The sequence below is a fragment of the Hydra viridissima genome, unplaced genomic scaffold (genome assembly GCF_058129835.1).
Source record: "Hydra viridissima isolate aposymbiotic clone 2 unplaced genomic scaffold, HvirCarnegie_v1 scaffold_9, whole genome shotgun sequence".
Classification (NCBI taxonomy): Eukaryota; Metazoa; Cnidaria; class Hydrozoa; order Anthoathecata; family Hydridae; genus Hydra; species Hydra viridissima.
Genome location: NW_028324308.1, coordinates 1,631,328 through 1,656,799, shown reverse-complemented (window position 1 = coordinate 1,656,799; position 25,472 = coordinate 1,631,328). Strand labels below are relative to the sequence as shown.

The window sequence follows — 25,472 nt, the reverse complement described above, 5'->3', positions numbered from 1 at the left end:
TTGACTTATTGTCCACAAATGCTAAATTTAAAAGTTCAGAAGACAAACTCTTTTACGAACTTCAAAAGTTTTCTGATGGGTACCAAGCTCAATGCAGTACTGCGACAGAGCCTATTACAACCCTTCCTCGAGACCTGTCACTTAAAAGAAAGGAAGTTAAATTATAGTCAATCATTTGATGATACAGCAAAATCAAGTTCAGAAGAAAATAAAAAACGTGCAAAAATCACCGGTAAGATGGAAGCTAAAATAGCAGAAAATGAAAGGTTTCCAATGAAGTGCGCGAAAAAGATTGCCGAAGCTGTACTCATTGCTACATCGATTAGCAGATCAGCAGTCCACAAGACGTCTACAACACTAGCGCATGAAATAAGTTTGATTTGATCTTATATTAAGTCGTCGGAAGAAATACGGTGTTTACATTTTAAGGAGGCATACCTTTTGCATTCTTTGCATAGACAAACAACATTATTATAATACTTGATTTTCGAGCAAGTCTAAACTTTTAGTTATATTTTTAAAAGTATAAGAGAAAGCCAATTCTGTCTCTATTTACGACATGTTATATTAAGTTATTTTGGAATTCAATTTGTTAAATAAAACTTTGTTACGATATGTGATATCACGGCAGTAAATACAGGTTCAAAGAATGGAGTTTGAAAAATGAAAAATTATTCCAGGTTTAGTGTATCATCCTTGTTGACTTCATGTTTTGGACCTTACACTTAAGCATTTTATGAAATCAAAGTTTGATTCTTTGTCAATATCGCCTAATACAAATTAGTGGTTAATTAATGAAATGATTAGTAACTACCAACTATAACTGTCCTTCTTGCAGATATTGCACGCACCAAAGGCCTTATCTCCCCTGTATTCTTTCAGGAAGTACTGCCAAACCAGCGAGCGATGGATCTTTGGCATATTTGTTTGATGTTTTACAATGCTTAAATCGTGTTCAATAACATACACAAAGTTACTAGGTTTTCAAATTCGTTAAATATAATGTAAACAAATTTATACGGTTTTCATAACCGTAAAATTTTGATTCACAATTTTTTGCGGCTTTCAACATCGTTTTAATTATGTCTAAACAACTTTTAAAGGTTTTCAAAGTCGATTTAAAGTTAAAGCTTCAACTTTTTACGGCTTTCATTACCGTTTAATTAACTTTTTTTCGAAGTTTAACGGATTTCAACTTCGTTTAATTTAAGAAACTTCGCTTAACTGACGCTTTCAAAGTCGAACAAAAAATAAACGATTTTGAAAAACGCAACTTGATTGTTTTATCTCTAATATATATATATATATATATATATATATATATATATATATATATATATATATATATATATATATATATATATATATATATACATACATTAAAGTTTGGTTAAAAAACAATTTAAAATATCAAAAATATTAGAAATGTTAAATGCAGCTGAGGAGTCAAACGGACTCTCAGTAAAAAAGACATAATGGAAAAAAAATTTTTTTTTTGAATTTTTAAAACATGATGGATACTCTACATTTTAATAATTAGTTTCCTCTACGATTTCAATCTTTAATGAATGCGAATATAAATAAACATTAATTATATATGTTAGATGAATGCATATGCATACATTAGATTTTTTTCGCGGTGCTGAGGTGTTGTAAGAAATATACTTACTTGCTTTGTGAAATCTATTTAAAGTTTCAGTGTTGTGATAGGAAATAAAGATGTCTGACTGTTAAAAGGGAAAGTATTGAGGTAGTTTAGAGAGAGTATATTTTATTATATACAAAAGTGGCTGATGGTTGCACAAACGCTCTCGTTTAATTTAATTTTATAACTTTTTTTTAGATATCTCAAAAATTATGGATAAAAAAAGTAAGTGTTTTGTTCAATGATTATACCTTAGATTAGTTTGAGATAACTAGTGTCATCTTCCTTCATCATCATCATCATCATCATCATCATCATCATCATCATCATCATCATCATCATCATCATCATCATCATCATCATCATCATCATCATCATCATCATCATCATCATCATCATCATCATCATCATCATCATCATCATCATCATCATCATCATCATCATCATCATCATCATCATCATCATCATCATCATCATCATCATCATCATCATCATCATCATCATTACCAATTATCAAGGAAAGGTTATGAATAACAATCTTAGGTAAAGTTCTGCGACGAAGCTCTGTGTATGAAATATCTATGCATTAAAAAGTTTAGACGCTATATTGCTAAGGGAGATGCGCAACTCGTTTTCCCTGGTGAAACTCATGTTTTTTTTTTCATTATAAATATGCTTAGGTTTTTTTATTTTGAGTGTTTTGCAGGTTTGTTTGCAGAACTAAGATTTTTTTGCTGGTTTGTCTTCAGGTTTATTTGCAAAAATATTTTCAGATTTTTTGCAGATTTCAAACTTTAGATAAACAAAGTTAAATCCTGAATGAATAAGAAACCAAGTTCTGAATAATTAAAGTTGCTACATGTAAATTTAACATGCTGCAATAAAATGCGCATGCTCATTTTTTTTCTTTTTTTTTTTTTTTCCTAACAAAGTTCCTTTTAATCTTTCTGAATGTAAATTAAAGAATTTTAAACTTAAAATTGTCTATGCTAATGGAAAGCGCAGCAAAGTAAAGTTACTTTCGTAAAATTAATTTAAATGTTTCTTAAACGTGAAAACGCTTAAGAAATATATTTAAATTAATAGTTAGAACTGAATCTTCTAATGAACTAATTCAATCTATAAAAGCCATTAGCATTGTTTACAACCTGAGAATAAATTGTAAAGAACCTCTTAAAAGAAAAAAAAATTTTGCGAAATGTTAAAAGGAGCAAGGATTTGAGTCTCAAAGAAAGCGGAATAAAAGTTGTTATAAAACAAACGAATCAGAGTTGATGGGTATCCAAAAAATCCACCAGGATTAATGGATATGAAAATAATATATCAGGGTTGATTGTATCAAAAAAAAAGAGAACAAAAACAGAATCGACTCAAAGAAAAATAGTACAAAATGGTGCCTATCCACCATGCAAAAACAATGAATTGGACTACAGAGTGTTATAAACAACAAACCAACAATAAACTAAATCTAAACTTCATCCATACTAAAAAAACTGGCTCCAAAACCAAAAAATTTGGAAAAACTAAGTGTTAAAGAGTTAATTATCTGCAATAAACTTGATAAAAGGGTTTTTTAATAAGAGCATTAAGTTCAATGTGAACTTGATTTGAAAAAATCTTTCTTTGCAATTTTTTTTTTACTTCACAAGTATTTTTAGGTGTCACCAAGGCGTCTAAACAAACTATTTTACTAGACCAATTATTTAGAAGAGGGTACTTAATACCTTTAGGACAATTTAAGTGTTATTACTTGCTAAAACCATGATTATTTAGTCCAAATTTACTTTTCAATGTATATTACATATAAATTTCAGATGATTTTCTAATTTCATAATTTCCCATTTCATATGGCTTTCGAAGGCAGATGATGTCACAGTTTAAAAAGAACTGATAAATCCCATTAATTTTTTTGAGAAATATTATAATATCACACTCAAGGAGTGAGATATTATGATACATCTCAAAATAAGAAACCATTGAAACGCATTTTTCAATTAAAAAAGATTCATAGATTTAGGATTTATAAGTTTTAAGAAAAGAATTAGTAATTACCAAAAGTCTTGTAAAAAAAAGTTTGAAAAATGTTTTTTTTTTTTTTCTCTCTCCAAATGGCGGACCTCTAACTCTGTGGGAATCCAGTACGAAGTCCGTCCCTTTAATTGGGTCTGCTTTTGAACCTTTTGTAAAATGGACAAGTAATAAAATGAGATATTTCAAGTCAAATCTCTGAAAGTAGGTCAGTGGAAAAGTTGTTTGAATGTTAGCTTCGATTCTTCATTTGTTTATTGGCTGATAAAATGAGAAAGCTGCCCAGACAGAATGGTTATAAATATATTTGAAGAATATTTCAAAGACTTTATCGGTCATGTCTAATGAGAATAAATACAAGTAATTGGTGATTTTGAATCTGAAGAGGAAAGCTAAATTATAAAACGAACTTGTTACCAAGTTAATAGAAGATGAAATCAAATGTAAGAAAAAAAAAAAAAAAGAAATGCAAGAAGTAGAGACATAAACTCAGAAAACTGAACTAAAGAAAGTTTTGTGATTAAACTCAATTGAAATCATTTATCATATAATAATCATCATAAATTGTCTACAGTTAATAGAGTTTCTGCTCTATTATCTTGTAATAGTAAACCAGAAACACTATTATCTTGACATTTTTGTTTCTAAATTCAAAGAAGGTTTAGATTATTTAGAAAATTGAGGAAAGTTTTATGTTCCCTAACTTCGTTAATAATATAATTGAAAATCTTATAAATATAAGTAAGTTCAAATGTTAAAAGCACAAGTACAATATAGCAGTAACATAAAAGAATTACTAACATCGTAAGTATTTCAAATGATCTTCTATTGCACTAGTGCTCTGGAAAGAAATCATTCTTTATTTTAAAGTCATTTTCTGATTATTTTTCATTCCATTTTTAGAACTTGTACGAATGTTCAGTGCTGGTGATCAAGATGGATCAGGAAACATTAGTCAGTCTGAAATGAAAAAACTTTTAAAAAAGAATGATCTTTACCCAGGAGATGAATTTTTTTCTTCTGTGTTCAAGTGTATTGATAAGGATGGTATGCAGAATGAGGAGTTTTACATTCAATACTTGTTTATTTTTTGTTTCATACATGTAGTTATTGATCTAAAGACTTTTTTTTGCATACTGATTTCTTTTTATATACAGTTATCGATATATTACTGACTAAAGGCTATATTCTTACATATTGATTTCTTTTTAATATATATTTATATTTTCACACATTATTGATTTTAAATGAAACTAGTTACAGTTTCACATACTATTGAATACTTTTATCAGTATTTTAAAATAGCCACTATTTGTATTTTCTTAAAGAAAGAATGAGTGAGAGAAGAAAAAAAAAAAAAATTTTTTTTCAAGATGATAAGTTCAAATGTAATTCATTAACAAAATTTCATTATTCCTCTTTGCTACAAAATACTGTTTTATATTAATACTTATTTTTTGTATTCATTGGATATTTATGTGAAACATTTATTAAACTAAAAGCAGAGTTTAGCTGCAATTATTTTTATATATAGATATAAATTTATTAGAAGTTTTATCATAAAACTTTGAGCTTTTAAATTAAATATTTTTTGCAGGCTCTGGTGAGATAGATTTTGATGAGTTCTGTAATGGCATATCATTAATCGAGGTTATAACTTGTTATTGCATAAGTTTACCTTTTTTAAGTAAAATTCACAGCCTAATATACTGGCAGGCTGAGTAGATATACAAGTTTTGAAAAAACTGTTGGCAATTTTTGTTGGCAAAAACTGAGCTAGTTAAATTGTAATTAATCATAAAATGAAGGCTTTTGAAACAGCTTTACTTTACATATATACAGTAATATTTTTAAAAAAATTAATTGGCAAGGTTTCTACAATGATTTTTTAAAATATACATAAGTAAAATATACATGGTCTGGTACCATTACAAAATTGCAGATGTTATCACCAGGCAAACTTAACCCACCATGATTGATCTCTCTGGCATATTTGTAGAATGGGTGAAACAAAATGAAGCATCTTCAGTTAGAAGATCTTTTCTAATGACATTTGACAATGACAGCCAGCAATGTAAACCAAAGACTTTTTTTTTTTTCTGACAAGTCACTTTTCATTACAGGAACATAATGAAAAAAATTTAATAAGAAACTTTTAAATCATCAACACCAACTCCAACATTTAAACAATTTTTTTTTTTAGTATCAACTTTTTGCAGTGAACATTTGTAAAATAGGTACCACCTAATTCTTGTTGAAGTTTTTCTAATGCTTTCACTGTAGGCTTACTAGTAAAATGTCCAAAGCAAACATACTTATGAAATGTGATTAGTAAATATTTTACTATCTCAACCATTCTGCAGCATGAGAAAAAGCATGAGAAATATCTTTAGTTACATAGTTCTTGGAATTTTCCTCTAAGCCAAGTTGCTGCAAACAAATTTTTATCAGATAAAGTCATAGAAGGATAACGTTATCAATAATGCACAAGTATTACATTTGTTAAACATCCCAAAAAACTTTTAATTTACTTTGTTACTGTTGCAAAGAATAGCAACAACAGAGCCACCACAATTTCCTCTTATTTTAATTGTTTGTATTGCTTGATTGTATTGAAAATTGGCACCAAAACCTGTTATTGGTAATGCTTTATACAACAACCAATATTTTATATCAAACAAAAAGCAAATCGTTAAACCCAAAACTGTTTTTTTGCTTTGTTTTTCTTTCTGCTAATTCATTTGGAGAATTAACAGCTCTACCAAAAATCTTTACTCCTTGATATGCTAACTGTGGTTTAACATAAATTTTATTAACTGGTAGAATGTCTTTTAGAAATGGAAAATTTGTCAAAATACAACTTTAAAAAATCATCTCCAACATTTCTAACTTTTAGTGTCAATTTTGTCTTCAGTGATATACTCAGTAGTTCATAGTCATAATGTAATCAAGATTAAAATTATCTTTGAACTCAAAGTTATCCTGGCTACCATATCAGGAGAATACTTTTTTTTACCAACAAACATTAGTGAGCTCATTCTTAACATCTTTTCAACTTCTGATACATTGGACAACTTAGGTGTTCCACTGTTTATTTCAAAAATAAAAAATAATTTATTTTTTAGTAGCTATCATTAGTAGCGTATCATAGCTTTAAGAGAACTTGCTTCTGCTGTAGCATATACTTTTTTGCTGATTGATGAAAAAATGATTTTGTTCACTTCAAAAGCTTATTTTAAGGAGTTCTTTTTTTATTTTATTTTATAATCTGTATTTAATAGGTATTCCTTGGAAAGCAATCTTTTCAACAGTAATACTTTTCTTCTGATCAATTGGTAAAGAACTAAGATGGTGTATTGCAGCATGGCAATAAGTAAGACACTCAATAATATTCGTATGATTATAAGATAAAAGTTTTATGACGCACTAAACTACACAATGAAAGCTACTAAAAAAAAATTATTTTTTAGTTTTGAAATAAACAGTGGAACACGTAAGTAGTCCAATGTATCAGAAGATTGAAGGTGTATAGAACTTTCATAGATATTTAACTTTATCTTAAAAGTGAAAAATATAGCTTCAGATAAAAATGGATCATTCGGAAGATTATCTCAACATATAGCACTAATCCATCTTTTTTGTTTATCCAATTTTTTTTGCTCAGAAGGTAAAAAACTTTCATTGAACTTGTATTATTGTAGTAAACTCTACATCCAGTTTTACAAAAAAATGCTTAGTAGTTGAGTAAAAATATACAAATTTATTTTTGAAAGCCACCAAGTTTTTTCTGAAATGGGGTTAATGTCAGTAAAATACAAACACTTAAAAACTCACCTACAGTTTTTTTAAAGCCTGTATGTTTACTCAGCCTGTCAGTATAATAGGCCATGACAGGTTTATATAACAGATTTCATTGTAAAATAAATTTTTTTTAGGCACGTAAAAAGATCATTGAAAATAATATGGAAGGTAATATACCTTAAAGGAAATTCTATAAAAGTTTCATAAAAGTTATAAAAGTTGGCAAATCTTTGATAAAATTGAAAAACTGTTTATAGAAAAATATTTTCATTTGTTAGAATTGAAAATGTTGTTTGAAGAGGCTGACTCAGATTATTCTGGAAATATTGATAAGGGAGAAATGAAAAAGATCTTAAAGAAGTTAAATGTTTATCCTGGAGATAAAGAGTATGAATCTGTCTATAGAGAAATTGATACAGATGGTAAGTATCCTGATGTTGATCTTTTGTTTTTAATGATTTTTAATTAAAATACTAAGTAAACCACTAAGTAGTCAGAGAAACCTTGTAGTTCCAAAAACTTGAAAGATACTTTGTGCATTAGCACAAAATACAGTTTTTGGAAATATAAGGTTAGGCATGAAAAAGATATTTAAAAAAAATAGCAGCAAAAAAGAACTAGAACACACTCAGAAACAAAGAAAGGATCGGAAAAAAAGCTAATATGAAGTTAATTTATGTTGAGTAAAGAATGAGTCAAGATTTTCCAAAAACTTCATTAAAAACGGAAAAGTAAGATACAAACATCAGTTCAGTAAGAGAAAGGGATGGAGGGGGGCTAATTAGTAATCCTTAAGAAAAAAAAAGCTAGTAAACATAAAACTAAGTTTAGAAAAAGCTTTATTTTTGCATTGAAACAGTCAGTGCTAAAACTAGTCAGTGCTGAAAGCTTGGCAAGTTTTGCTTATAAATGCATGTTAACTATATTAAAAAAATTTCAAAATAAGTTTGGAAATTGCAAACATTTGTCAATTCAACTGACTAAATGTTTGGTAAAAAAGATTAGGTTTGAAATACAATTAACTGTGTAATAAATCATACTCAGCAAATTGCTTTTGTTTTAGAAGTAATATGTGAACATGATTACATGTTCATGTGTTGCTTCAGGTGAACATGAGAACATATAGTGAATACTAATCAAAACTAAAGGTAAACAGTGGAGTACTAATTATTGACCAGAAGGTTAAACTAGTACCATTAGTGAGGTTAATACTCATTAAAGATTATGATAAAAAGAAATACTCAGCACTGATATGGAATCAAGCATTGTAAAATTTAGTTATTGACATAGTTTACATAATTATTATCTTGTGACCCAATTTTGGTTTCATCACACATGAAGCAGTACCAGTGCTGTCCTTTGTTCTTTTCAGAACTAGGGCTATTCTGATATTGGTTTTGTTGCTCCTTTGGATCTGCATGTTTTTTTCCCCAATTTCTTAGTTTTATTAATAGTTTTACTTAATTTCTTTTTCTCACTGCTTATTTTTCTTCTATTTTTAAGTGTAAATTTTAGGGCTATAGGTAAATAGCAGCTGCTTTTTTGATGATAGATAATACATAGGGTTGATATTAATATCTGGTAGCTTTCTTTTTTTCTTTTTCTTTATGCTTGCAACTTGACATGCACAGGAATGAATGAAATGTGTTTCACAGGAATGTACATGCAATTATATGGGGTTGTTATCACATGCTGATGTTGTAGAAGTAAACAGTCATAGTGACCTAAATCCTCTTCAACCCTTGTAAACATAAGGAAAACTGGTGAGAATGAAAATTCACCTATACTATTTTTGATTTCAGTACTGTGTGTTGAACTGTGAAGTGGTGTTTGAATAACTTTGAATATTTTTGCTGGTAGCAATAAGTTCTAGTTTGTTGAGTTATATATGTCCTCAATTCTCTCTTAAAAGTTATTATTGCTTTTAAGGTGTGCTATATATAAGAGAGTTTCTTGTTCAAGTTCCTCATAGCCACTGAGATTTGTGTTCATCACTTTTGGCCTTAATAAATTTGCTAAAGGCTTTTCTGGAATCTTGTCTTGAATGTCCTCAGCTGTTCCATGTTCATTCCTATCAACTTAATGAAGTGATTTTTTTAGACTTATTGAAACACTTCTAAAAAAAACAATTACCATCTGGTGTTGATTTAATGGTTTCAAAAGAGTGTGTGTGTGTGCACAGATGTCTCAGTTCAATAACCTGTGATCTTTTAAGTTAAATATTTGGTGATGTCTCAAATTGAAAGGTAGGATACTAGATTGATAAGGGAAGAGATATAGGAATTATACCAAGGTTTTCATAATGGATGACCAGTTCTATGAATTTATGATTTCCAAAAGCACCATGGCTGAAAAGCTAAAAACCAGGGGTACCAAATTCACTTATAGCATTACACCTTAAAGATGGTTATTTCTTTGTCAGGTTTAAATTGCAGCCACTCTCAACAAAAACAAGCCACTCTTAATATATTTATATATTGTGAAAAAAAAATGACAAGAAGCTGTTTGTGATGTATAGTATATGGAAGAAGATTTACATCAGATTCTGATGCTTTTGGAAAAGCATTGAAGTTTTTTGTATAGTTGCCATAAGAATCTAATATCAAAAAAAGAGGGTGTTCTTTGACAGTTTCAAAAAAGATATGAATTGCTCTATCCATATTTTAAACAGTTCTGTGTCTATTCATCCACTATTATTACATGCAAAAAGTGTTTAAGACTAATCATCTTTTAGCTTATTTTTCATCCTTTTATGTTTAAAAACTACAAATGGTAGAAAAAAACACTCAGAATCATTCATACAATAAATACCAGTAATTATAGCACTTTTATAAGCACTAGATAGAAAACAGACATGGTACTATCCTTTCACTGCTTTTATTTTGTGTCTGGACATAAGATATATTGCAATTTGTCACAAAATCCACTAAGAGCTGCTCATCTGAAGTAATTGACCTAGGCTCAGGTTACTGCAATCTAGCTTTTTCATAAAAGAGTTGTACCAATCTTTGCCATCAATTTTTTTAGTTTTAAGACCACAAACTCCAACTTTGTAGGTATTTAATGCTTTTTGAGATCTACTAAAGTCCATATAGCTGCAATCTTCTGAAAACAAAATGCAAAAACTTACTGTTTATATCGGATAATATGTATCCACACCTGCGTTGCACAAATTAATTTTCTTATGTAAAACTTTTGAATTGACTAAATTTTTTTTTAATTTAATTTTTTTTTTTTCAAGGTTCTGGAGAAATTGGTTTTGAAGAATTTATAATGGCAATGGCAAAGTTACATGTGTCATTCCCTAAAAAGGTATTGTTTTTTTCTTATTTTATTCTTTTAAGTTACTTTTTTATTGCAAGTAGTTTGAGATTTTCTGACCAAATACTTGCAATAAAAAAACAACTTAAAATCGTTTTTTTGTTGTTGAAATGAAATACAAATATAAAAGTAACTATTACATCAGAACTGAAGTTCTGATGTAATAATTATTTGTATATTTGTAAAAGAATGTACGTAAAGTAAAAGGTAAACCTAAATAACCATCTTTAAACTTAAAAATTCTGAAAGCTCATGAAGTATTTACAAATTATTATTTCAACTTACATTTTATAACTACAAGTTAATAAAAGCTCAATCCTCTCCAACCCTTGTAATGATAAAAAATGGTGATGATAAAAAATTCACCTCCAACCAATATTTGATTATAGTAGATGTTAAAGTTTTTTTTTTTTTACAATTTTAAATACAAAAGTATAAGTTTAACATCTTTAATTCAACATCAATTTCTCCAGAACCTTGAATTTTTTTTTTTTTGCACCTTAAAGTTTACATTTTGCTCATCAGGAGCAGCATAAGCTTCTTTTGAGTTTACATATTTTTTTCTAGAACTTTCAGGGTGGATCAAAAGACTCACCTGCACTTAATGGTAAAATATTTTGTACTATGAAGAAATCATTGTTGATGTTCAATCACCTTTTCTTATTTGACAAATACTCTAAAATAATTTAATTAAAAAAAACTTGTTGATTAAAAACTTTAAAAACCTATTGAAGCTTGTTTATAGATCTTCGCAAGTTGTTCAATGAAAGTGACAGAGATGGTACAGGAAATATTGATAAAAAAGAAATGGAAAAATTATTGAGAAAAATGAATTTATATCCAGGAGAAAAGGAATTTCTTAATCAGTTTCGTTTGGCTGATTGTGATGGTAAATTTATTCTTATACTTGCTTGTTAGCAGTGTGTTATGCATAATTTCCATATTTCGTAACTTAGGTTATGATATGATGCACAATATATAACATAATGTATAATATAAAATAATTCATATTTTTAATATATAATAAAGTATAAAATATAATATAATGGTATTATATATAATGTAATGTGTTATACAACATGTAATATGATATAAATTTCAATTATCTTGAGTTTTCTCTTATATTTGTCTCTTAAAAAACAAGTAAATAAAAGTAAAAATAAAAGTAAGAGGAAAGCATTTTTAATATATAATAGTATGATAAAATTATGGTAGAGTGCAAGTATATTGAAAATGTTATTATTTATCAATCAAATTTTGTTTTATGGCTGGGCAACTTACCCCAGCCCGGGGTGAGTTGCCTACACTCTCAGGGTAAGTTGGCACGCCATATAAAAAGAGACAAGTTAAGCAACATTAAGCATATATTTCTTGCAAATCTTTTTTATGAAAACTGTTGATGACTTTTATCCAACAATATTTTTTGACATTAACTTTTATTGCCCTTAAATCAATCAAATAGACTTTCCTTCTATAAAAATAGCATCAACAGCATTTTTTGTAACATTTTTAGAATTTACAAACCTGTCTACTTTTTTTTATAATTTCGCATGTCTGTAGATCTGTAGTGTTATATAACTTAAGTAAATTTATGGCTAATGTGAAAAGTTGTAAGCTACACATGTTGCCAACTAGCCCCCGGATTCCATGTGAGTTTTGGAAATTTCTGGTGGAAAATTCCAAAGTTAAATGCAGTGTCAACTTACCTCTGTAGCCAACTTGCCCCAATATCCCCTATTAATTTAAATGATATTAGTTTGATATTCGTAGGCCACAGGGGAAAAATCATGTCACAAACTTCAATATTATTTGTTATAGCCCAATTATGCTTCTTTCCATATTAAATATTGATCTAACTATGCAAAAAAGTTAAAAATTCACCTAATTTACCAGTAAACAGCAGTTAAAAATACTATGAAGTGGGGTATTCTTCCATAGGACGAATAATTCTTTTACTATCAAACTTTCAAATCCTTATTCCTCATAAGTTGCAAAATGTGGTATGCATGTTTTTTCCCTTTGATTAAATATTTTTCTAAATTTTATTATTATAAGATATTTAGGGCAAATAAATTTTTATTTGCCCGAAATATTTAATTTGGTTTGTTTTTCTAGGTTCTGGCGAACTTGACTTTGATGAATTTGTGAAAGTCTTAAAAATCTTTCAAGAAAATGAAGAGCTACGAAAGAAGTTCAGAGTAAGTTTATATCATCATGTCTATATCATCATTGTCACATCTATATTTCTTCTTTACAGTTTATCATTGAAAATTCTTACCACTATATTTAGGTACCATATCAGTAGCAGGTTCTTAACTTTATTTATTTTTTTTTTTTTTGTATAATCTAATAATTTTTTTAATCCTCTTTTTGTAAACAAAACTAAAATAAACCGATGTTAATTGTATGATACAAATTTTTTATTATTCAGAAACTTGATGTCGATGGAAATGGTGTGTTAGATTTCAATGAAATTAAACTTGGCTTCAAAGCCATGAACTATCCCATAACTGATCAAGCTATAAGAGACATGATCGCAGTAGCTAGTTCAGACGGTGACAACGAAGTTTCTTTTGAAGGTTTTACATTTTAAATTTGTTTCTATTTTATGCATTTTTATTTAGTCTCGATATCCTTATGAAAAAAACCTTAAAATAAACTACTTTGGCTGCCAATAAACGATTTACTAGGGTTACGTGGTGCAGCTGTTGGCTTTATGATATGTATTTAAAATATGTTGTGTATATACGTACCTTATGTTCGATTATTTTCATCATAGAGTTTTGCGCTGTTGCCAGAAGAAAAAAACGCTAAGAAGTTATCTAGTTCAAAAACAAGTTATTTTCTTGTGAATATGTAAATAACATATGTAAATATCTATGAAATATTCTAAAGTCTCAATTAGTTTTTTTTCTTTACACAGGTCTAATTTTATTTGAAAAATGCAGGCTTGAGAGCTTTAATTTTTTTTAAAATTAGCTTCTGATCCATTCCATGTTGATGCAAACTCCAAAAATAACTTATCTTTAATTTAAGTTTAAAAGTTAACGATTTAAATAGTTTAAAGGCTGACCTACAGATTTAAAGGCGGACCTACAGATTTAAAGGCTGACCTACAGATTTAAAGGCGGACCTACAGATTTAAAGGCGGACCTACAGATTTAAAGGCGGACCTACAGATTTAAATTCTGTTTGTCAGTCTTTATTTAATCAACTATTTAACTTTGTTTTATTTTTGTAATATTTTTGTGAACAACAAAGTTTAATAGCTAGTTTTTCAACTGTAAAATTTTATGATCTGTGGTTTAAGATCAAACTTCACATTATGTGGTTCAAAATGCTGTCAAACAGAATTTTTATTTCACATACAGTTTATAGATCTAAAATTGAAAGTATGTAAAACACAATGAATTCGCAACATAAAAATGCTGAATATTTTTTTCTTGAAAAATTTTCTTTATCTACTTTTACAAATGTTAAATTCAAATTAAAACAATTTTTCAAAAAATCAGAAAAAATTGTTTTTAGACTTCGCTATTTATCAATTTTAAATAAACAATAACTTGAGGTCTTCTTTTAAAACTTTTCCGTTATCCCTTTCGCCAATCGACCTCAATACTGTAATTTTATATGCTTCTACGTCATCGATATTAGGATCCTAAGAAACAAAACGTAACCTTTTTTCTAAATGCCATTTCGACAAACTATTTTACAAAAGTCATAAAGAGAAACTGTACAGAACTGTTCTTAACAACTATCTTCCTACCTTTATTCCATCAATCTTCTCCATTAAATCTTTGACAAATCCTAGAAGCTTAGTATCTTCGAGACTCCCAGTCCCATCCTAACAGTCCATTTAAAGAATTACTTATTTGAGAAACCTTCACGCACCAATAACAGTTTAAGTTAAAATTGGTATTAAAATAAAAATATTTGCAATTTTTACTTGATCATAGTGCTTGAAAATCGCATCAAAATCTTCCAGGTTCAATTTCTAGAGTAAGAATGCTAAAGTTTAGAAAAATACCACCATTGCATTCTTTCAAGAGCTGAGTAAATCCTTGTCTAACCTTATCAAATGCGATTTCTCGCCTCCTACTCCTTCCTATCATTCTACCCACCCACCCCTACCCTTCATTTTCAGGTTGATTGAGACAAAACTTAATTTTTTTTCCTACGCTTTTCAAACACGTGGAATTATTTTGCACGCAAACACGTGGAATCGTTTAGAATTATTTAAATCATGCATCAATGACTTAGGAATATTATATTAAAAATTTCAAATCAAAACGAATTTTAAATTCAAGAAAAGGAGATTTTCAGAAAAAACTAAAACTTTTTTCTTGTAAAAAAACCACATGCTACAGATGCTATTGCGGTAAATCATTTCAAATTAGATGGTTACGCAAGAACTACTATTCACAACAATATCAACTAATGCAGGGTAAAGATATTAAACAAAAACAAAAAAGTTTTCAATCGAAGCTGTGGAACGATAAGAATCGGAGTGTTTACAAAAGAGCTTCGTGTAAAATTAGCTCAAAAAAAACTCAAAAAGCCGAGAGCTCACAGTGGGCCAGTGACTGGACAATAGTATAAAAACCAAAGTCAGAATTTTAATGTCATAATGGTTTTAATCAATTATATAGATATTATAAAACAGTTTAAAACTGTTTATATACACTTAAAATTTTAATGGATATACAAATGATGTGGTTGAAGTAGACGCAAATGTAAATTAGAAAAAAAAAATTATAAAGAGAAAAATGTTGTTTAAAAAATCGATGGAAATAAATAACATTTACATAAAATATTGCGCTTTTTAAAATATTATATTATAACTCTATATATTATCTGGATTTTAAAAGTTGTTTGACTCAAATTGGTATGTAATTAACAAATTTGCAGCTACTTTAAACAAGCTTATTATTTTATATTTTATTGTATGACTTTTGTTTTTATTTGACAAAGTATTTTTTTTTATTGCTACATCTTGCTTTTATACTTAGATATTTTGAAGCTTCTATATGTTTCCTTTAATAATTTCATAAATATGGCTGCCACTAGGTGCCACCTTGGTTTTCTTTCACATTTGAACATCTCTTTCCTAACAAAAAATCTGTAATTGCACTCAAAAATTTTTATTTGCACAAAATTTTAAAAAACGCGGAAAACATATAATACGATCTTACTCATGCTAATCGTAGTACTGAACAATAATATATATATATATATATATATATATATATATATATATATATATATATATATATATATATATATATATATATATATATATATATATATATATATATATATATATATCGTAATTCAAATTTAGTTCTTGTTAATTTAGCGCTTGTCAAACCAAATGGATTTAATAATCTATTTTAATTGGTTTGGTTGGGGTTACTCATTTTAGATGTTGAACTGCTGTTTTTATTTAGGCTTAATGAGTGTCACAAGAAACGAAATTCACCAGTTTATCAGACTCAACAGTCTGTCAATACATAAAAAAGAAGACAGTATACTTGTATACAACTTTATTAAAGAACATGATTTGAAGTTTCAAGGCAAAAAGTTTGAGAGTCAATTTCATTTATTTATTTCTGAATATGGTAAAAGATGGACTCGAAGTAAACGAACCGATGCAAAGTTTATTAGGAAGAATTCAGCTTGGCTTGAAAATGATTTTAATACCACATTAATGAAGGAGAGTAAAAATAAACAACTCGGCAGACCTACATTACCATTTGAAGATTCGTCTTCAAAAATAAAGAAAAGAAAAGTTGCAACTTTGTCAGCTTCAAATTCTTGTGAGCTGTTGTTTGCTAGTGGCACACACCTGTGGAAAGAAGGTAGAAGAAAAGATGCTGAACTAGATCATTCTAATAATACATCTGAAGAAGCGTTGGCTCTTTTGTTAGATAATGAGATGAGCAAATCTCAGTATCAGCGCTTAAGAAACAATGCGAAAAGCAAAAAAAGTAATTTATATCCACCATACAATGATGTACGTGAAGCAAAAGAGAGGTGTTTGCCTAGTCGTGAATCATGGACAGAAACAGATTACTCTGCAGGCATCAATTTCCAAGCATTGGTAGATCATACTGTTCTGCGGCTGTTGGAAGTACAACATGATGTTATCAATTCGTTTGTTTTTGATAGGCTAGTTCTGCGCTCAAAGGTAGGTTTTGATGGGTCAACTGAGCAAAACATTTATACACAAGTTACTGATGAGCTGGAAAACAGAAGCTTTGTCCAAGAAGAAGTTTGTTTCTTACCTGCTTTGTACCACTTGAATTGACAGGATTCTCTGGTGAAGTGGAGAAGATTGTTTGGAGAAATCCACATCCGTCATCAACATTGTACTGCCGAATTGTGCGGTTTAGGTTTGTAAAGGAGACAACTGATGTAATGAATGCAGAGCATCAATTTCTTGAAAATGCTATTGGAAACTTAACTACAACTGCTGTGCCTAAGTATGAAAACTTAACTGTTCTTCACAAAGTTGATGTTACTATGATAGATGGAAAAGTAGCCACTGCATTATCTACAGTTACTAATTCAAGTCAGTGCTGCTCAGTTTGTGGTTCAATACCAACTCAAATGAACCAACTTAATATTGTTTGCAATTTGCCATTAACTCCAACCGGATTGAAGTATGGTTTGTCAACACTTCATGCATGGATTCGTAACATGGAGTGTTTGTTAAAAGTCGGCTACAAAGCTGAAGTGAAGAAATGGGCATCAAGGTCAGATGCAGACAAAGAAAAAGTTAAAGCTAAAAAGAATTTAATTCAATCTCGGTTCAGAAATGAAGTTGGGCTGGTGATTGATATCCCCAGGTCTGGTGGTTCTGGATCATCAAATAATGGCAATACTGCCCGACGCTTCTTCAGAAATGCTGAACAAACAGCAGCAATTATTAATGTTGATGTGCATTTAATTAAAAGGATATATGTTGTGCTTTGTACTTTGTCATCTGGTTTTATGATTGATGCCGATAAATTAAAAGACTATTGCTTAGAAACAGCACAGCTTTTTATAAAACTTTATCCCTGGTACTATATGCCACAGAGCTTGCACAAAATCTTGATACATGGGTGGCAGGTTGTTGATGAGATGGTGTTGCCAATTGGGATGATGAGTGAAGAGGCCTTAGAAGCACGAAATAAAGACTTTAAAAAATTCCGTGAATTTTTTTCAAGGAAGTGTTCGCGTTTAAAGACAAACGAAGACCTTTTACGGCGCTTTATGTGCTCATCCGATCCAGTAATCAGTGCTTTACGATCACCTAAGCACCCTAAAAAAGAAAATTTTCTAGATGGTGTTGTGCAACTCTTAAAAGAAAGCCATTCTTTTATTTTGTAATTTCGCCTGAATTATGTTGTACATAATTATTTTGTATTTTTAAATATGTAGACCTACCACTTACTAAGCTTGTACCACTTGTAGCATACATTGTCAAAGATTTTCGGTGATTGTGAATGCATGGGTACAATAACACCCATACAAATTTGAAAAGTAATGTAGAAGCTTGTAAAATCTGCTAATTAGAAAAACTAATTAACTAAGCTAGAATATAATTATTTTACAGGAAACCAAGTTTATCTAGCAACGAGTAATAGCACGTGTAATAACACTAGTTAATATGACATGTGTAATAACACATATTAAACTGAAAAAAGATTTGCTTTCTGCGAGCGAGGATCAAAGGGAGGATTTCATAATAAAACACGTGCTAAATAGTGTACTTAGCACAAATAAAACATATACAACTAATAAAATTTAGCTGTTGCTAAGTAAAATTAGGTATCCATAGCAACTAAATAAAAAATATATTTACTTTTTTAAAAAGCGTGACCTCATATTGGTACTTATGTAAAATTTGGTGAACATAGCACTTGTAAAAATATCTTAAAAAAAAACTATGTTTTTGCTACCCAAAATTAGGTATCCATAGCAACGAATTACAAAAATAACACCTTCATAAGAAGCGCAGACATCATATTATTACTCATCCTAATTTTAGTCAATATAGCCCTAATATTAAATTAGTTATGAATTTTGTCCAGTAAAAGTGAATTCTGGCCCACTGTGGAGCTGGTAAATCATCTGTACCCAGTAAACATTGGACGTCCTTAGACGTTTACCGGACATCTAAGGACATCCAATGTTTACTGGGTATGGATCATTAAAATGGTTGTAATGGATGATGAAAAGTTTTTCATTGTTTCATTACATTCTAGTGTGATAGAATACCCGGTTAGGATGGATTTTACACAAATAATAGATACGTATTAAGATGAAGTGAGATACAAAGGTACAGAGAAAAATCTGAAGCACATGCTTGTAAGGATAGCGATATCTGAATTAGTGTTTTCTAAGGAACTTGTACGATCAGCAAATGCTCCAGCGATAAATCAGAGCATATATCTGGAAGAATGTTTGTTAAAAAGTCTGAAGCCTTTTATTGATAAATATCACAGCGATGGAAAGTATATATTTTGGCTAGATTAGGTAAGCGCACATTATGCTGCAAAGGTTTGTCAATTATATAACCCGTGACATAAACCTACCAAATCTTCCACAAGACCAATTGAAAACTTTTGGGGGTGTTTGGCACAGAAAGTGTATGAGGAAGGATGGACGGCTGATACTGAAAAGCAGTTGCGCATTATAGCAAAGTTGATATTGCGCATTAAAGCAAAGGTAAAAGAATTTAATGAAACTTTTTTTCAAAGAACAAACGGGATTTTTATGAAAGGGATAAAGGGAAAAATGCGCAAAATTGCTGATAATGGTGTGCTAGCCAAACATGAGACATTGTAAATTAAATAACAGTTAATAAGTAGTAATTATTTAAAATTAAGAGTTTTGTTTAAAAATAAAATGACTTTGAAGTTTGTCTCAATCTACCCGTTCCACCCCTTAGTTCAATTAAAACTATATCTTATGAAACTTGAATCTTTCTCATAGATTGCTGAATGATAAATTTTTGAAAAGATCGCCGTGAATCAACTCCTATTGTTTTTAATTTTCACTGGTATGCTTTTTTAAATCAAATATTCAAAAACCAATCAAAAAATAAGTTTATAAATAACCAACCTTGAACCGTTTTAAAAAGTTTTCTTCAACAGTAATTATTCTAAAAAAATCATTAAACGTCATTGGTAATTTCATCTGTAACTATTTAACAGTAAATAAATGAAGCGCTTTATTGATTCTTGAGAGAGTTCTTTAAATTTTTTTTTTTTAAACTTATTGAATAAATGCTTTAAAACTGTGGAACAAAAATTATTATTCCAAATTGCTACATTTAAAAGTAATTATATTGTTGTTTAGTAATTCTTACCTAAATTAGCTTACGTTAAGACGCGCGCGCAATTTGAAAAAAAAAAACCTACTTAGAAAGTTCGTTTAAACCAATCCTTGCATCGCAGTCGACATCGTACACATCGATCTAAAAAACAATGACCATTTACTTTTACTCGGATTTTGAACAGGGGAAATGCTATCCGAATCATTTTTTGTTATACGCAGTCTATAACAGAGAATCAAAAGTTTTTTTAAAGAATAATTTTTTTTTTTTGTATCTCCTATAAATTAATCTACAAATTTGAAAAATACATAATTCAAAAAAAATGATAACAGACCAAGTTCTTTGCATATTCTTCAACTTCTTTTGTTGAAATCTTGCTTCCTGCATTTGTGATGAGATCCTCAAGGAAGCTCTAAAGAAAGAGTTTTTATAAATGAGTAACGTCCGAAACCGTCTATTTAACAGATAAGCATTGGCGTTCGGTCTTTCCGTTAACAATGAATATAACGAATAAAATACATACTTCTTTATACCAATCATTTGGAATAAATTGAATTTAGACTTAATTATATATTTAGAAATACAAATATAGTTAAGGAATGCGTTGTTTTTTAAATTTTTGATTAGCTTTTTATTTGTAAACAGCTTATATTTTCTCAGTAAAATGAAAATTAATATACAATTAGTAAAATGCAATTAAAATGTTTTAAAAACGATAGCAGTTATAATAATAATAATAATAATAATAATAATAATAATAATAATAATAATAATAATAATAATAATAATAATAATAATAATAATAATAATAATAATAATAATAATAATAATAATAATAATAATAATAATAATAATAATAATAATAATAATAATAATATTAATAATAATAATAATAATAATAATAATAATAACAATAATAATAACAATAATAATAATAATAATAACAATAGTAATAACAATAATAATAATAATAATAATAATAATAATAGTAATAATAGTAATAATAATAATAATAATAGTAATAATAATAATAATAGTAATAATAACAATAATAATAATAATAATAATAATAATAACAATAATAATAACAATAATAATAATAATAATAACAATAGTAATAACAATAATAATAATAATGATAATGATAATAATAATGATAATAATAATAATAACAATAATAATGATAATAACAATAATAACAATAATAATAATAATAATAATAATAATAATAATAATAATAATAATAATAATAATAATAATAATAATAATATTAATAATAATAATAATAATAATAATAATAATAATAATAATAATAATAATAATAATAATAATAGTAATAATAGTAATAATAATAATAATAATAATAGTAATAATAATAATAATAGTAATAATAACAATAATAATAATAATAATAATAATAATAATAACAATAATAATAACAATAATAATAATAATAATAATAATAATAATAATAATAATAATAACAATAATAATAACAATAATAATAATAATAATAACAATAGTAATAACAATAATAATAATAATAATAATAATAACAATAGTAATAACAATAATAATAATAATGATAATGATAATAATAATGATAATAATAATAATAACAATAATAATGATAATAATAATAATAACAATAATAATAATAATAATAATAATAATAATAATAATAATAATAATAATAATAATAATAATAATAATAATAATAATAATAATAATAATAATAATAATAATAGTAATAATAGTAATAATAATAATAATATTAATAATAATAATAATAGTAATAATAATAATAATAGTAATAATAATATTGTTATTACATTCTATTTGAATCAATGTATACAAAAACGTTCGAAGTCATTTTTTTTAAATATTTGACCTTTTGATGAAAATTTGTTCTTTGAAGACAGTTCCACCATTGCATAGTAAAAAATTCTAAGTCAGACCTCTCCGTACACTTTGAATAGAGAACTAAAATATTGTCTGTAAACTAAAAGGACTGTGACTTAGAAGGTTTTTGTTGGCAGCACTGAGAAAACCAGCTGTGTTCTTCTGGTAGCTGTCAGATGTTTTTAATCCAATTTTTGTTTTGTTTTGGTTACAAGTTTGAGGTTGTTTGGGCTTATTTTATTATTCATCTCGTTGTTTTAATGAAAAAGACTTATAATGGATGAAGAACCCAATACTAGCAGTGAAAGAAAGGTTAAAAATGAGGCTATGTGGAAAAGGAATGTTATTAAAGAAGCTAGAGTGAAAGGTTAAGAGTACATTGGCTACAAAGGAAGAACTGTACCTGCTACTACTGTTGGAACTGATTGCAGGTGAAATTTGTATTGCGATTTCGATACCCAATTAGCCTTTTAACAATTTGTTTAGGTCTATCATAGCATATCATGCAACATGTTTTCATAAAAAGGTCTTACACAAAACTAATCCAACACGTTCCATATCGTTCCATTAAGGCTTGTTAGTTGACTTTAAACAGTAGCCAAATGCTATAGCCGAATTACTCAAACATCATTTCATTTACATACGAGGTTTTGGTGGGGGGTGCCAAAGAAAAAGGTATGTGTGGATGCCTTTAAAAGCCTTTATGGTATTAAAATTAGCCGTATTCGACGATAGCGCTCCCTGTTGGTATTAAGAAAATCACCAAAGGACCTTAGAGGGAAAAAGTTAGGAACAAATGCAATCAGGGGCAATGTAAGACCTCTGATAAGAGAACATATCGAAAGTTATCCGGTGAAACAGAGCAAATATGCTGGTAAAACTACCAATTATCTAGATGCTAGACTAAATGTCAAAAAATTTGTACTTAATATTTAAAGAAAAACATTCTGAAGCAAAATGTAGCTACAAATTTTTTCTATGCTACTTTAGGGACAACTTTACGTTAAGATTTGCCCGTCCCCTGATAGACTCTTGTTGCACCTGTGAGGAGCTTAATTTAAAATTACAAAGCCCTCATCTCAGTGATGCAGCAAAGAGAAATGCAGCTGCTGAACTGATGCTGCACAAACGTCGATCGAAAAAGTTTTACAACAAACTCCAAAATGAAAGCAACCCGGACACAGAACAAAATGAACCGCATGTCTTAGCGATCGCATTTGACTGCATGCAGAATATCCCTTTACTGATGATACCAGTCCAGGAAACCTTTTACCTCAGACAGCTATCTGTTAACCTCTTCTCTATTCACGATGTGAAATGCAATAAAGTTCATGTTTATGTGTACCATGAAGGCACAGCCAGAAAAAGCCCTGATGAGGTGTGCTCTTTTGTGTACAATTACCTAATGTCTGCTCCTCCACAGTTTACTGAAGTCCATGTCTACTCAGATAGCTGTGGAGGCCAAAATAAAAACTATGTACTAAACAGAGTCTTTTTGGCTCTCACAGATACTGGCCGATTTGATCGAATTGAGCAGTACTACCCGATAAGAGGTAACTCGTACCTACCATGTGACCGGGACTTCGCGGTAATAAAGAGAAAACTGAAAAGGTATGACAGGGTGTACACAGTTTACCAGATAACTGAACTTATCATTACTTCTAGTACTACTGGTAAGTTTACTGCTGAAGAAATCGCAACAGAAGATAATGTAGATTTTCAAAAGTGGTGGCCAACATTCTACAAAAAATCTTGCATTTCGAAGAAACACGGGGAAAGAAAGTTCCTCCTAAGGATAAGATAAGTTTTGGAATAAGTTTTCTTATGCACTTCACTTACGGGACTTCTCCAGGTGTAATTGTCTGTAGGCCACTCATTGATGAGCTGTTGGCCCAAACTTACAAGGTGTTTCAAGTCGTCGATCGCATCGTCGAATTTCAGCAAAATGTGTTCTACCCATTGGGTAATGTTTTGATAAAAAGAGTAAACCTGTAGGATATTAGGAAGCTAATGCAGTATGTTCCGGATGAGTTCAGTGGTTTTTATGATGAACTCATGAGCTGGCCAACAACCGACGAGGCGAATGACGGGGAAGAGGAACACGATATCCAGTGAGGTGTCTGACAAAGGCTTTGTGATCGGTCTTTTTATACATTGTGTGATTTAATATGTGTAATAGTTTGACCTTTGATTTTTAATTGTTTATTGTACAAAAAATGAATGAATATATAAAAGACATGCTTTTTGTTATTATCCTTAACACATGTAAACAAAAAGGTTCTAAGTCAGACAACTTTAGCTATGTATAACACACATATATATATATCACAAATTTTGATATATATTTCAACAAATCTAATATTTAAAGATGTCAAAATGCACACAGATTTTTTTTGAACTTATGAAAGTAATAATTTTGGATTTAATAAGTTTTTTCTAGTTCCCCGAAAAAATAGTTTTTATGACATAGAACGTTTTTGTATACATCGATTCACTTGGTCCTTTTACTAATACACACTAAATGCAGCTTATTACAGAATTAGTATTTTGTCTTTATGGTCTGCATTTTGATTTTGTTTACATCATTGCTACCTGAATTCAAAGTTCAAATCGAGTTGGTACTCATCGGTTCGGTGAAATTTTTTTTAGTGATGATTCTTAGAAATTATTTTGTTTACTTCAATAAAAGGTCATTTTACCATAAAATATACTAATACCATAGTAAAACTAATATAACAAGAAATCCAATACAACCTTAAATTCAGCAGTTTCCAAATACCCGCTTCTATCTTTATCATAATGATACCAAATCTAAAAAAAAAGAAAAACTTCAAAATTGTTTCGGCAATATTGGTTGGTTCTGGTGAGAATTAAATATTTTCGCACACAAAACTTATATCATTTAAAATATCTAATCAATTGAAGGTCTTTTTTATAGTATTGTAATAATGTATCAAAATTAATACAAGTGATTGAAAAGTTGACGCTATTTACAAAAATTTCCTCGTGAAAGTTGACGCTACTTAAAAAAATTTCCCCGTGAAAGTTAATGCTATTTATAAGAATTTTGTGTTTTCTTACTCTTAAGAAATCTGCCACGTGAAGTGGGAAGCAATCGCGAAACTGAGAAAGATAATTTTCGTTTACGGGAGCATCCATGGCTGAAGTGTTAACTTTTTTTGAAAGAGCTCGAGCAGTTATTTAGCTATCAACCAAAACTTAAATAATAAATTTTATGAAAGAAATAGAAGTGAATATGCATTTCCAAAATCAAAAAATCAATGTATAATAGATCTCCAACGTTACCGCAATTTAAGAACCGCCTTTTTAAAATCAGAAGCGTCAGTCACGTGTCAAACCATTTTTGTCAAAAACAATTTCTAAAATTATATAACGTTAAAAGTAAACAATAAAAAAACAATTTTAGTGGCGATTTCTTGTCGTCTATTT

The 25,472-nt window shown here is 28.7% G+C and overlaps 3 protein-coding genes across 10 annotated transcripts; 2 read left to right on the top strand and 1 right to left on the bottom strand.

The window, feature by feature from the left end:
* The first annotated feature begins 1,625 nt into the window (after window positions 1-1,625).
* LOC145185762 (neo-calmodulin-like) lies at window positions 1,626-13,696 on the top strand. 8 transcript variants are annotated; one of them, XM_090097553.1, is made up of 12 exons: window positions 1,626-1,750; window positions 1,844-1,870; window positions 4,577-4,720; window positions 5,271-5,323; window positions 7,609-7,642; window positions 7,753-7,896; window positions 10,716-10,786; window positions 11,363-11,402; window positions 11,541-11,684; window positions 12,911-12,993; window positions 13,227-13,374; window positions 13,575-13,696. In XM_090097553.1, exons 2-12 carry the CDS (start codon window positions 1,858-1,860, stop codon window positions 13,607-13,609), a joined length of 909 nt encoding a protein of 302 aa, XP_089953679.1. In that variant the 5' UTR covers window positions 1,626-1,750; window positions 1,844-1,857; the 3' UTR covers window positions 13,610-13,696. The 8 variants fall into 8 exon arrangements, with proteins under 8 accessions (XP_089953679.1, XP_089953683.1, XP_089953684.1 ...); XM_090097557.1 differs by lacking the exons at window positions 1,626-1,750; window positions 5,271-5,323 and adding exons at window positions 6,955-7,046; window positions 7,144-7,166 and having other exon boundaries at window positions 1,838-1,870; XM_090097558.1 differs by lacking the exons at window positions 1,626-1,750; window positions 5,271-5,323 and adding an exon at window positions 6,955-7,046 and having other exon boundaries at window positions 1,838-1,870.
* Window positions 13,697-14,217: 521 nt separating this feature from the next.
* LOC149883540 (calbindin-32-like) lies at window positions 14,218-25,272 on the bottom strand. Its single transcript, XM_090098483.1, has 8 exons — window positions 25,104-25,272; window positions 24,777-24,833; window positions 20,455-20,532; window positions 20,206-20,261; window positions 19,907-19,946; window positions 14,742-14,789; window positions 14,562-14,639; window positions 14,218-14,453 (listed from the first exon to the last, which is right to left on the bottom strand). Exons 1-8 carry the CDS (start codon window positions 25,179-25,181, stop codon window positions 14,343-14,345), a joined length of 546 nt encoding a protein of 181 aa, XP_089954609.1. The 5' UTR covers window positions 25,182-25,272; the 3' UTR covers window positions 14,218-14,342.
* On the top strand, window positions 16,175-18,892 carry LOC149883541 (uncharacterized). The gene has a single exon (XM_090098482.1). It carries the CDS (start codon window positions 17,213-17,215, stop codon window positions 18,167-18,169), a length of 957 nt encoding a protein of 318 aa, XP_089954608.1. The 5' UTR covers window positions 16,175-17,212; the 3' UTR covers window positions 18,170-18,892.
* Window positions 25,273-25,472: the final 200 nt, after the last annotated feature.